This window comes from Macaca fascicularis, chromosome 1, assembly GCF_037993035.2.
Source record: "Macaca fascicularis isolate 582-1 chromosome 1, T2T-MFA8v1.1".
NCBI classification, from domain to species: Eukaryota; Metazoa; Chordata; class Mammalia; order Primates; family Cercopithecidae; genus Macaca; species Macaca fascicularis.
In genome coordinates, this window is record NC_088375.1 from 120573730 (window position 1) to 120586354 (window position 12625).

At 37.7% G+C, this 12625-nt stretch overlaps 1 protein-coding gene across 1 annotated transcript in view; it reads left to right on the forward strand.

The window, feature by feature from the left end:
• Nucleotides 1-12625, forward strand: part of RSBN1 (round spermatid basic protein 1) — a 50943-nt gene that overhangs the window by 3655 nt on the left and 34663 nt on the right. The window contains exon 2 of the mRNA XM_005542280.4: nucleotides 11529-12202. Coding sequence (XP_005542337.2) covers nucleotides 11529-12202 — 674 coding nt within the window. The remainder of the gene's footprint in view (nucleotides 1-11528; nucleotides 12203-12625) is intronic.

Sequence of the window (12625 nt, forward strand, 5' to 3'; positions counted from 1 at the left end):
TTAGGCACTCCCTCTATCTCTCTATCGTCCCTGTCCCCTGGCAACCACTAACCTGTTTTTCATCTCTGTAATTTTGTCATTTTGAGACTATTATATAAGTTGAATCATACAGTATGTAATCTTTGGAGATTGCCCTTTTTCACTCAGCATGATGTCCCTGAGATCCATCCCTCTTTTTCATTGATGAATAGTGTTCCATGCTGTGGATGTACCATGGTTCACCTATTGAATCATTCCCCTATAAGAAAGGATATTTTGATTATTTCTAGTTTTGAGCTATTATAGATAAAGCTTCTATGAAAATTGATGTTCAGGTTTTTGTGTGCATGTAACTTTTCATTTCTTTGGTCGTATGGCAAATACAGTTAGCCCTCTGTATCCATGGGTTCCACATCCCTGGATTCAGCCAACCTGGGATTGAAAATATTTTCTTTTTTTTTTTTTTTCTTTTTTTTTTTTGTTTTGTTTTTTTTTTGAGACGGAGTCTCGCTCTGTCGCCCAGGCTGGAGTGCAGTGGCGCGATCTCGGCTCACTGCAAGCTCCGCCTCCTGGGTTTACGCCATTCTCCTGCCTCAGCCTCCTGAGTAGCTGGGACTACAGGCGCCCGCCACCGCGCCCGGCTAATTTTTTGTATTTTTAGTAGAGACGTGGTTTCACCGTGGTCTCGATCTCCTGACCTTGTGATCCGCCCGCCTCGGCCTCCCAAAGTGCTGGGATTACAGGCGTGAGCCACTGCGCCCGGCCTGAAAATATTTTCAAAAAAAAATTGTCTGTACTGGACTTGTACAGATTTTTTTTTCTTGTCACTGTTCCCTAAACAATACAGTATAACAATTATTTATATAGCATTTACATTGTATTAGGTATAAATAACCTGGAGATGATTTAAAATATAGGGGAGGATGTGCATAGGTTATAAGCAATTATTATGCCATTTTATATGAAGGACTTGATCGTCTTAGATTTTGGTGCCCTGGGAGGCTCTGGAACCAGTCCTCCGTGGATACCAAGGATGACTGTATATGTTTATTTATTTTGTTTTTTAAGATATTGCCAAATTATTTTCTGGAGTGTCTGTACCATTTTACATTCCTGTCAACGATGTAAGAGAAATCCAGTTTCTCCACATTCTTGCCGGTATCTGGTATTGTCACTATTTTTAGCAATTTTAATAGATGTGTAGTGATATATCATCATGATCTTAATTTGCATTTCCCAAATGGCTAGTGATATTACACATCTTTTCATATCATAATTTGCCATCTATATATCCTGGTCAGTAAAATATCTCTTTATACCTTTTGCCTATTTTCTAATTGAATTGTGTGTGTGTGTGTGTGTGTGTGTGTGTGTGTGTATATATATATTTTTTTTTTTGGAGACAGAATTTTGTTCTTGTTGCCCAGGCTGGAGAGCAATGGCAATCTTGGCTCACTGCAACCTCTGCCGCCTGGGTTCAAGTGATTCTCCTGCTTCAGCCTCCTGAGTCGCTGGGATTACAGGTGCCCGCCACTACGCCCAGCTACTTTTTTATATTTTTAGTAGAAACGGGGTTTCATTGTGTTGGCCAGGCTGGTCTTGAACTCCAGACCTCAGGCGATCCACTCGCCTCAGCCTCCCAAAGTGCTGGGATTACAGGTGTGAGCCACTGCGCCTGGCCCTTGAATTGTATATTTTTTTATTGTTGGGTTTTGATAATTTTTTGCAGATAACAGGTGCAGCTTCTTTGTATGTTTTGCACATATTTTCTCCCAGTCTGTTGCTTGTCTTTCCCTCCTTTTTGTTTGTTTGCTTGTTGTTTTTTTTTGTCATTTTGGTTTTTATTATTATTATTATTATTTTTTGAGATGGATTCTCACTTTGTCGCCCAGGCTGGAGTGCAGTAGCATGATCCTGGCCCACTGCAACCTCCACCTCCTGGGTTCAGGCAATTCTCGTATGTCAGCCTCCCGACTAGCTGTGATTACAGGCCTCTGCCACTGTGCCCGGCTACTTTTTGTATTTTTTAGTAGAGACGGGGTTTTGCCATGTTGGTCAGGCTGGTCTTGAACTCCTGACCTCAGGTGATCCGCCTGCTTTGGTCTCCCAAAGTGCTGGGATTATAGGCATGAGCCACCACGCCCAGCCTGTTTGTTTTTGTTTTTTGGGGAGGGTCTCACTCTGTTACCCACGCTGGAGCACAGTGATGTGATCATGGCTCACTCTGGCCTCAACCTCTGAGTTTCAAGTGATCCTCCCATCTCAACCTCCTGAGTAACTGAGACCACACGTGTGCACCACCTCACCTGGCTAATGTTTTTTGTTTTTGTTTTTGGTAGAGACGGGGTCTCTCTGTGTTGTCCAGGCTGCTCTCAAACTCCTGGGCTCAAGTGATCCTCCCACCTTGGCCTACCAAAGTGTTGGGATTACAGACAGGAGCCACTGTGTCTGGTCCTTTCTACCTTCTCAGTGGGATACTTCACAGAGCAAAAGTTTTAAATTTTGTTGATACCCAGTTTACTAGTTTTTTTTTTTCTTTAATGAATCATGTTTTTTTGGCATCATATCTAACATACCAAGTCCTAGATCCCAAAGATTTTCTCCTTTGTTTTCTTCTAAAAGTTTTATAATTTTAACTTTTATATTTAAATCTGTCATTCATTTGAGTTAATTTTGTACAGGTGTGAGGTTTAGGTTGCCTTTTTTTTTTCTTCTTGCCTAAGGATATCCAGTTGCTCTAGCACCTTTTGTTGAAAATATTAATCTTCCATTGAATTGGTTTTGCACTTTTTTCAAAAATCAGTACAATCTGTAATGTAACAATGTTTTTTTTTTGTTTTTTTTTTTTTTTTTTTTTGAGACAGAGTCTCGCTCTGTGCCAGGCTGGAGTGCAGTGGTGCGATCTCAGCTCAGTGCAACCTCCACCTCCTGGGTTCATGGGATTCTCATGCCTCAGCCTCCTGAGTAGCTGGGATTACAGGCGCCCACCACCATGCCCAGCTAATTTTGTACTTTAGTAGAGATGGGGTTTCACCATGTTGGCCATGCTGGTCCCAAACTCCTGACGTCAGGTGATGTGCCTCCCACAAGTGCTGGGATTACAGGCATGAGCCACTGTGCCTGGCCTAACAATGGTTTTTACAATTTAAAATAGTTGGAACGACCTTGTAGCACATGGAAATCTTATGAAATTTAAACTGTGTCCAGAAATAAAGCTTTATTGGAATATAGCTTTGTTCATTCATATATATTGTCTATAGTAGTTTTTGCACTACAGTAGCAGAATACAGTAATTGAGACAGAGACCATAAGACCTGCAAAGCCTGCTGTTTGACTCTTTAGAGAAGTTTGCCACCCTTGAGTTCACTTAGGAGACATGTTCCTTCCTGCACAGCAGTTCAACAGTATTTAATCGGAGTTCATGTGGAGACTAATTATGAACTATTACAATCTCAAATATTTGGAGTTGTTCGTAAACAGTTGAAACAAAAATTTAATCTGTAAATGCTAGGGTAGACTTGCTCATCTTCAAAACAGAAAGTAAAGTGATTTTCAGAGAGGTAAAGTGAAATGCTTAAAATTTTTTAGTTAGTGATAGAGCTGAATACAGAACTCAGTTTTTTTCACTCATAGCCCAGTTGACCTCTCTTTCTGCTATGCACACTGGGGTTGATTATTTAACAAAGAGATATTTAAATGTTTTTATTTCATATAGGCAGTAGACTTGAGTCTAACTAAACTGGCAGTTACCTATGTGTTTTGAAATCTTAATTTTTTTCTGTCCCTCTTATTGCTCATAAAAACATAAGACAGGCCAGGCGTGGTGGCTCACACCTGTAATCTCAGGCCAAGGTGGGCAGATCATGAGGTGAGGAGCTTGACACCAGCCTGGCCAACATGGTAAAACCCTGTCTCTACGAAAAATACAAAAAATTAGCTGGGCGTAGTGGCGGGCACCTGTAATCCCAGCTACTTGGGAGGCTGAGGCAGGAGAATCACTTGAACCCGGGAGGGGGAGGTTGCAGTGAGCTGAGATTGCGCCACTTGCGTTCCAGCCCAGGCGACAGAGTGAGACTCCGTTTCAAAAAAAAAAAAAAAAAAAATAGGACAAACATACTTCCTTAAAAAAACCATCAAAAGAAGTAATGCTTCTTTTTAATTATTCTTAGTAAATTCATGATTTTAATATTTTGTTGAAAAGGAAAGGAAGGACAGCCCCCATAGGCTGTCTTCTCCAATATCACTACATGACTGGATTGCTCATATGTATGTTCTTGTGAGTCATCATTCCTTTCTCTCTCTTTTTTTTTTTTTTTTTTACTCTTGACCACTTGCCTAACTGCTATCACAGAGTGTAAGTGTTCCTGAGCCAGACATTTAATGGAAATTTTCTCTTATGTCAAAAACCTGGGGTTTTAAGTCCAGAAGCACTTCTTTTTGATGTTAGAAATGGAAAATTATTGGGATTATAAGGGAATTGAAATAAACAGATAATCTTATTTATCAGAACAACAACTGTAGGGACTAATAGTTTTCCCTGCTCACCCTGAGAGAGGCAGAAACACCTTTAAGGATACGAAAAATTTTGGAATGGGTACTAAGTAAGATATTTGTTGAAGTAATACTCCCTTTCTTCCAAGCTACCTCAGGTCCATTAATTGTAACCAGATAATCTTAGTTAATCATCTAATGGGAGTGTTGCAGGGAGATGTCTGATAGTGGAGGCAGAAAGGAAGAGAGTGTAGTGTGCAGTATGTTAGAATAATTTGTTTTTGAGTCAGATAGGTGAGAAGTTTGAATCTTGGCTGTTGTCTACTAGCTTTGTGACCTAATATAAATTACATATCTGGTTTCAGGCTCTGTTTCTTTCTCCATACTTAATTGGTTTGAGGATTAAAATGAGATAACATATATGGTCCCTATTATACACTTGGCAGATAAGTTTTCTTTCTTCTTTCAGAGATCTTACGTGTTTCTCTTGATGATCAAGATGATAAGAGACTTATTGTGTGTCAAATATTGTGATGAGGGCCTATTATAGTCATTGTCTCATTTAATCCTTAAAATAACTCTGTGAGATAGACTCTAGAATTAATATATATATTTTTTTCTCTGAGACAGGGTTGCCCAGGAGGGAGTGTAGTGAAGTGATTATAGCTCATTGTAACCTCGAACTCCTGGGCTCAAGTGATCCCACCACCTCAGCCTGTAGCTAAGCCTAGCTCACTCCTGCAGCTAGGACTACAGGCATGCACCGCCAAGCCCAGCTAATTTTTTTTATTTTTTATTTTTGTAAAGATGGGGTCCTGCTGTGTTGCTCAGGCTGGTCTTGAATTCCTGGACTCTAGCAATCTTCCTGCCTCAGTCTCCCAAAGTGCTGGGATTACAGGCATGAGGCACTGCATCTGGCCTATGATAACATTTTAAGGTGAGAAAATTGAGGTTTAAAGAGATTTATGAGCTTACCCAGAGAACTTAGTAAACAATAAAGCTGGGACATTGACTTAGGTCTATCTAACTGTACACCTCCTGTTCTTAAATAGTACACTCTATGGCCTCTAGAATTCAACTGTTTTTGGCAATAATAGTAGTTAAGATGTATTGAGTATTTATTATGTTCTAGGACTATTATAAGTACTTTACATGCATTTTTCATTTACTCTGTACATGAATTTTATGATGAGATACTGTTCTTTCCTCCAATTTTACCAATGAGAAGCAGTGCAAAGAAATTAACTTGCAAAAAGATATGCCATCTCATTCATTATTTTTGTGAATACAAAATGATATAGCCAGTTTGGAAGACAGTTTGGCAGTTTCTTAACAAAACTAAACATATTGTACGATCCAGCAGTCATACTCTTTGAAATTTACCCAGAGGAGTTGAAAATTTATGTCCACACAAAAACCTGTAGATAGCTGTTTATAATAGGTTTATTCATAATTGCCAAAACTTGGAAGCAATCAAAATGTCCTTCAGTAGGTAAATGGATAAACTGTGGTACATTCAGACAGTAGAATATTATTCAGTGCTAAAGAGAAATGAACTATCAAATCATGAAAAGACATGGAGGAACCTTAAATGCATATTACTAAGTGAAAAGAAACCATTTTGAAAAGGCTGCACATTTTATGATTCCAATTATATGACACTCTGGAAAAGGGAAAAAACTATCAAGAATGTTAAAAGATCAGTGGTTGGTAGGGGTTTTGGAGAGGGATGCATGAATAGGCAGAGCACAGAGCATTTTATAGGACAGTGAAACTACTCTTTATGCTACTTAATTAACAGTGGATACATGTCATACATTTATCCAAACCCACAGAATGTACAACACCGAGAGTGAGCCTGAATGTAAACCATGGACTGTGGGCGGATAATGATGTGTCAGTGTAGACTCATCAGTTGTAACAAATATTCCACTCTGGCTGGGGATGATGATAATCAGGGAGACAGACTATGCATTTGTGGGAGCCAGGTGTGGTTATAGTTCTAGGAACCTGAAACTGCTCTAAAAAAAAAAAAAAAAAAAAAAGTAAAGGCTTAGGGGAAAAAAGTTATACTTCTAGAAAGTATACTAGAAAGTTGTACTTACAGAACAGGGATTTAAACCTAGGGAGTGCTCTTAAAACACCATGATATAGAGAGATGGTGGGTAAAGTAAGGCAGTGTTAAAAACATACAATGATTCAAAATGTTTGGCTTTCAAAATGAGTAGTTGTTTGTTTTTCCTTTTTAGTCAGGTATTTATATAGAACTGGCAGAACTCTCAAGAAGACTGAAAATAATTTGTTTTCAGAAAACAACTTTAGTCCTTTAAAAAATCATGAGTAATAAGTTGTAAGCAATTACACTTGTTTTGCTTTTGCTCATCTACTATGATTTTTAGGAATTGAAGATACTACCTTTTTTTGTGTTTTTCCAGTTCTAAGTCATAATTCGAGTATAAGAATTGCTGTTAAGACCTTACGTTTTGTAGGCCGGGCATGGTGACTCATGCCTGTAATCCCAGCACTTTGGGAGGCCAAGGCGGATAGATCACTTGAGGTCAGGAGTTTGAGACCAGCCTGGCCAACATAGTGAAACCCTGTCTCTACCAAAAAGTACAAGAATTAGCTGGGCATGGTGATGTGCACCTGTAGTCCCAGCTACTTGGAAGGCTGAGGTGGGAGAATCGCTTGAACTCGAGAGGCAGAGGTTGCAGTGAGCCGAGATTGTGCCACTGCCCTCCGGCCTGGGCGAGAGTGAAAAAAAAAAAAAAAAAGGAGAACTTAATAATGTGGAAAGCTATTTTTTGCATTAATGAAAACTTTCAGTAGTGTGAAATCAGATGACAATAATTGATAATATTGGAAGTATTAGCACATATGAGGATCTTATTAATAATGTCATGTATTGATAATGACCTTTTTAAGGACAGCCAGCAATTTGTTTCTTAAGTGAATGTTTGTATCTTCCTCTGTAGAATTATGTATTTCTCTTTATATTTAATCACACAGTTGGATATGTGAAAGCTTTTCTAAGTCACAGGTATAGCGTAGGTTGTTGGCTCTTTTTCTATAAAGAACTGTAGTCAATAAATTTTAGCTTTTACACTATGGGGAAATACTAAAATTGTGCTGAATAGATTCTCCGTTGGAAAGCTAAAATCAGAAATAGAAAGGTTGTGAAGACTTTGGACATTGACTTTCAAATAATGTTTTTAATTCAAGGCAGGACAATTGTTATTTTTCTCATAAAGCAACAGTGGCCAGCGTTTGATAATAACCTTTAATAACTTTTGTATACATATGCCATTCTCAATTAGTTGCCACCTTGATAATTCAGTAATAAATTTTGTTTCCTTATGGAGATTTGTTAGCCAGTATGAAATGGGTAGTCTTAAATTTCTCTGTAAAAAAGTCACGCTTTCTGTATCTTAGCCTCAGTTAGATAGATAAAAGTCAAAAGCTGGGGCCGGGTGTGGTGGCTCACGCCTGTAATCCCAGCACTTTGGGAGGCTGAGGCAGGTGGATCACTTGAGGTCAGGAGTTCGAGACCGGCCTGACCAACATGGTGAAACCCTGTCTCTACTGAAAATACAAAAAATTAGCTGGATGTGGTATTACATGCCTGTAATCCCAGCTACTTGAAAGGCTGAGGCAGGGGACTCTCTGGAACCCAGGAGGCAGAAGCTGGAGTGAGCCAAGATCACGCCACTGCACTCCACCCTGGGCAACAGAGCGGGACTCCGTCTCAAAAAAAAAAAAAAAGGAAAAACAGGATTAGTGAGAAGATAGCTTGAGATTTACTTCATATTTAAAATTTTTATCATGTTGATTTATGAGATTACAATGTAAGGTTTTTTTATTTATACAGTGGTTTTCTCTTTTTTTGTTTTTGTTTTTGCTTCTTTTTTTGAGATGGGCCATGTTGGACTAATTGAATGGTTTTCATATAAGTGACTTTTGTGAAACCCGTATAAGTGAAACCCACAGATACTTGGCCATGTTATAAATACCACTGGAAAGTTGATAGTAATATAGAAAATGTGTTACAATCAGCACAGTTCCTTCTTGGTGCTAATGTCAGTGGCAGATCTAGGTCACAATTTTCTGCATACCAAGTACCTCTTTTGAAGCTTAAAATAACAATATCTATTTGGAGATATTTTCTTTTCTTGTTTTCCTGTGAAATTCTAAAACATTAATAGCAGAGGGTAATTAGATGACTATTTTTAAATTGGTCTAACCTTTATATTGAATGGCATTAACATTTAGTTGCTTGGGAGAATTGACTAAATTACTGATTTGATATTGGGGAAAGTATTTAGATTAATTTTATGTGGTAAGAAGTATAAGTGACTATTACTAAGTGTTTAATTCTCAAATATCTCAAATATTTAGTTGTATATAGAATAAAAGATGACTTTTTCTCTTGCCAGGTTAACAGTATTTTGATTATATGTAAATTTTGGCATCTAGTCACAGTTTAATTACAAGTGATATTTGCAAATAAAGGGTTTTCATTTTATTGTTCTTAGAAGGAAATATTAAATACAATGAAAGTTATTTGGCATTGGAAAGTCTTCGACTTGGTTTTTAAAGTATTTTATGTAGAAGGTTTTATAAGCCTTGTAATAACTAATTGACTCGAAGTGATTTTTATATAGAGTACTGGAACTGTTATATATTTACGTATTGTACCAAGTAAATTCTTAACTCTAAAATTTGTTGAACTTATTCTTCTAGATGTAATAATAGGATTAATTGGAATATTTGTCTTAACTCCAAATTACTTCAATTATGTTAGAAAAAACGATTGTTTGGTGGATAAATTCTATACAGTAAATACTAGACCAAACTTGAAGGTTGGTCAGGACTGTACCTGGTATTTCATCCTGAAAGTTTCCTGCTAGGTATATTTTCCAACTGGTAAACAAAAGATGTCATTCCATCTTGGGCTTGTTAATCCATGATAATCCTTTAAAAATTAAAAATAAGTTTTTAAATTATAAAAGCAATACATTTATTGTAGAAAATTAGAAAATACAGATAAGCAGAAAAGAAGCTAGACATTTAGAATTCTACCACCAATAGATAACTACTGTTAATAACTTGGTATATATTTCTCCAGATATTTTTCTCTGTGTGTGTGTGTGTTTGTGTGTGTGTATAAAGCATCTATAGATCAGACTTTTTCATCGCTTTAGGTCCTTTTCTTCTTTCTGGGAATATTTTCTCCTAGACCTTTACATGCCTGGCTTGTCTTATTCTTTAGGAATCACTCTCAATTTTACCTCCCTAAAAGAGCTTCCCTCAAACTTAATGCATCCCACTTATCACTACCTGGTACTTTGTTTTTCTTGTACAATTAGATCTTAAGATCCAAGAGATGCCAGGCACCATGGCTGACACCTGTAATCCCAGCACTTGGGGAGGTAGAGGCAGGAGTATAGCTTGAGCCCAGGAGTTTGATACCTGCCTGGGCAACATAGTGGGACTCCATACTCCTCAAAAAGCAGGGAGAAAAAGATCCAAGAGATTGGGGATTGTGTATGTCCTAGTCAGCACTATGGTCCTAGTGCTCAGAAGTATACCTATGCACTTGGTAGGTACTTAAATGTTTGGATGAATGAATGTTTATATAAACATGGGATCAGAATGTACATGTGTTAAGTGTTCAGGAAAGGAAGGTAGGATATACATCCCTAAACTTAGATTGCTGACAGTCTAGGGGAGGGTGGAAAATGAAGTGTTAATAACACAGAGTATAAGTGCTGAAATGGGGATGCAAAGCTAAGGGAACACGTAGCAGGAGTAGCTATCCAGATTGGGTGGGGAAGAAAAGGCTTTCTGAAAGAATGACAGTCTAAGCATTTTGTAACTTTCTAATTTTTATGTCAGTTTTTTCATCTATAATATAATTTATTTATTTATTTATTTATTTTGAGACGGAGTCTTGCTCTGTCTCCCAGGCTGGAATGCAGTGGCGTGATCTCAGCTCACTGCAAGCTCCACCCCCCGAGTTCACGCCATTCTCCTGCCTCAGCCTCCCAAGTAGCTGGGACTACAGGCGCCCGCCACCATGCTTGGCTAATTTTTTGCATTTTTAGTAGAGACGGGGTTTTACCGTGTTAGCCAGGACGGTCTCGATCTCCTGACCTCGTGATTCACCCACCTCGGCCTCCCAAAGTGCTGGGATTACAGGTGTGAGCCACCGCGCCCAACCATCTGTGATATAATTTATAATGGCTGGGTAGTATTTTATAATATGTAACTACCAGAGGTTAATCAGTCCCCTGTTATTAGACATTTAGAGCATTCCCTGTTGTGTTGTTTTAAATAATACTGTCATGAATATCTTTTTATGATCTTCAATTATTTTCTTAGATAACTTTTACTTGGAAGTGGAATATCTGAGTCTGAGGATTAGAAATATTTTTTAAGACTTTTGACACGTATCATGAAATTGCCTTTCAGAAAGTTGTACCAGTTTAGTAGCAACTTACTACTTCCAGCAACAGTAGTTGAGAATGGCCAGAAACCACAAACTTTGCCAACTTGATAGGAAAAAATGATATCCCATGGCTTACTTTGCCTTTGTTTGATTCGCCTATATGTATCATAGTAATTCATAGGCCGACAGCAAAATACACCCAGCTTAAATTTAAATTTTATGATGGTAACTGAACAAAAGGATCTATGTTGTTAACATAGATTTCAGAATCGTCATATTTAGCTATCGTATAATGTTGCATACCATTGCTATATCATGATTTATTTAACCATTCTCTGTTTTTTGGATGCATGAATTATTTCTGATTTTTCTCCATTGTCAGTAATACTGCTTTGAAAAATGGATACCTTCAGTTCTTTTAATATTTTCTTCAATCCAGAATATTATTATATTTTAAGATCTCTGTCTCATTTGTTTTCTAACCATGTAAGTTGTAATAGCAAATTCAGAGAAATTGAGGATAGGCTATTTAATGAGATCAAGTACCTTAAGAAGCTTGTATGTTGACACTAGTCCTAGCAACTAACTTCTTTTTAATTATTGTGGCCAGAAACACCAGATGAAAATGGTAAAACCCAGAGAGCCGATGATTTTGTCTTGAAGAAAATAAAGAAGAAAAAGAAAAAGAAACACCGAGAAGACATGCGAGGAAGACGCCTTAAAATGTACAATAAGGAAGTTCAAACCGTCTGTGCTGGCCTGACCCGCATCAGTAAAGAAATTCTCACCCAAGGACAAATAAATAGCACTTCAGGACTTAATAAGGAGTCCTTCAGGTATCTGAAAGATGAACAGCTGTGCCGATTAAATTTGGGCATGCAAGAATATCGGGTACCCCAGGGAGTACAGACACCTTTTATGACTCACCAGGAACATTCTATTCGTAGAAATTTCTTAAAAACAGGTACTAAATTTAGCAACTTTATTCATGAGGAACACCAGTCCAATGGTGGTGCTCTTGTCCTTCATGCTTACATGGATGAACTCTCATTTTTGTCTCCAATGGAGATGGAGAGATTTTCTGAGGAGTTTCTTGCTTTGACATTCAGTGAAAATGAGAAAAATGCTGCTTACTATGCTTTAGCAATAGTGCATGGAGCGGCTGCTTATCTCCCAGACTTCTTGGACTACTTTGCTTTTAATTTCCCCAACACTCCAGTGAAAATGGAAATTCTGGGCAAGAAAGATATTGAAACAACCACCATTTCAAATTTTCACACTCAGGTAAGATAAACGTTGTTAAAAATTATTTAGTAAATACATTTCTAAACAGAATTAACCTCATTCTGTTGCACAGCACGTACCAGCACATTTTTGGTAACAAATTTTTGGTAATAAAGGTGCTTCAAATTGTTTGTCTCTTCCTTTCATTGAAAAATCTTAATTACTGAGTTCTTTGGGGTGGGACTTCTTATTTACTGGAAGGAATGCTTTATACTAATGTTATGTATCATTACAAACTTTATGGAAAACTAGCTTGAAAACTTAACTGGTCTTTCACAAATCAGGTAATGTTAGTATGGAGGATGTGATTGAGATCTGGTAGTCTCAGAATAACTTTAGTTAAGGTTTGCTTTTATATCATAATGAAACACATGAGGGCATGGGCCTGTTTATTTTCCAGGTTTTTGGAGTTTTTATATCTCT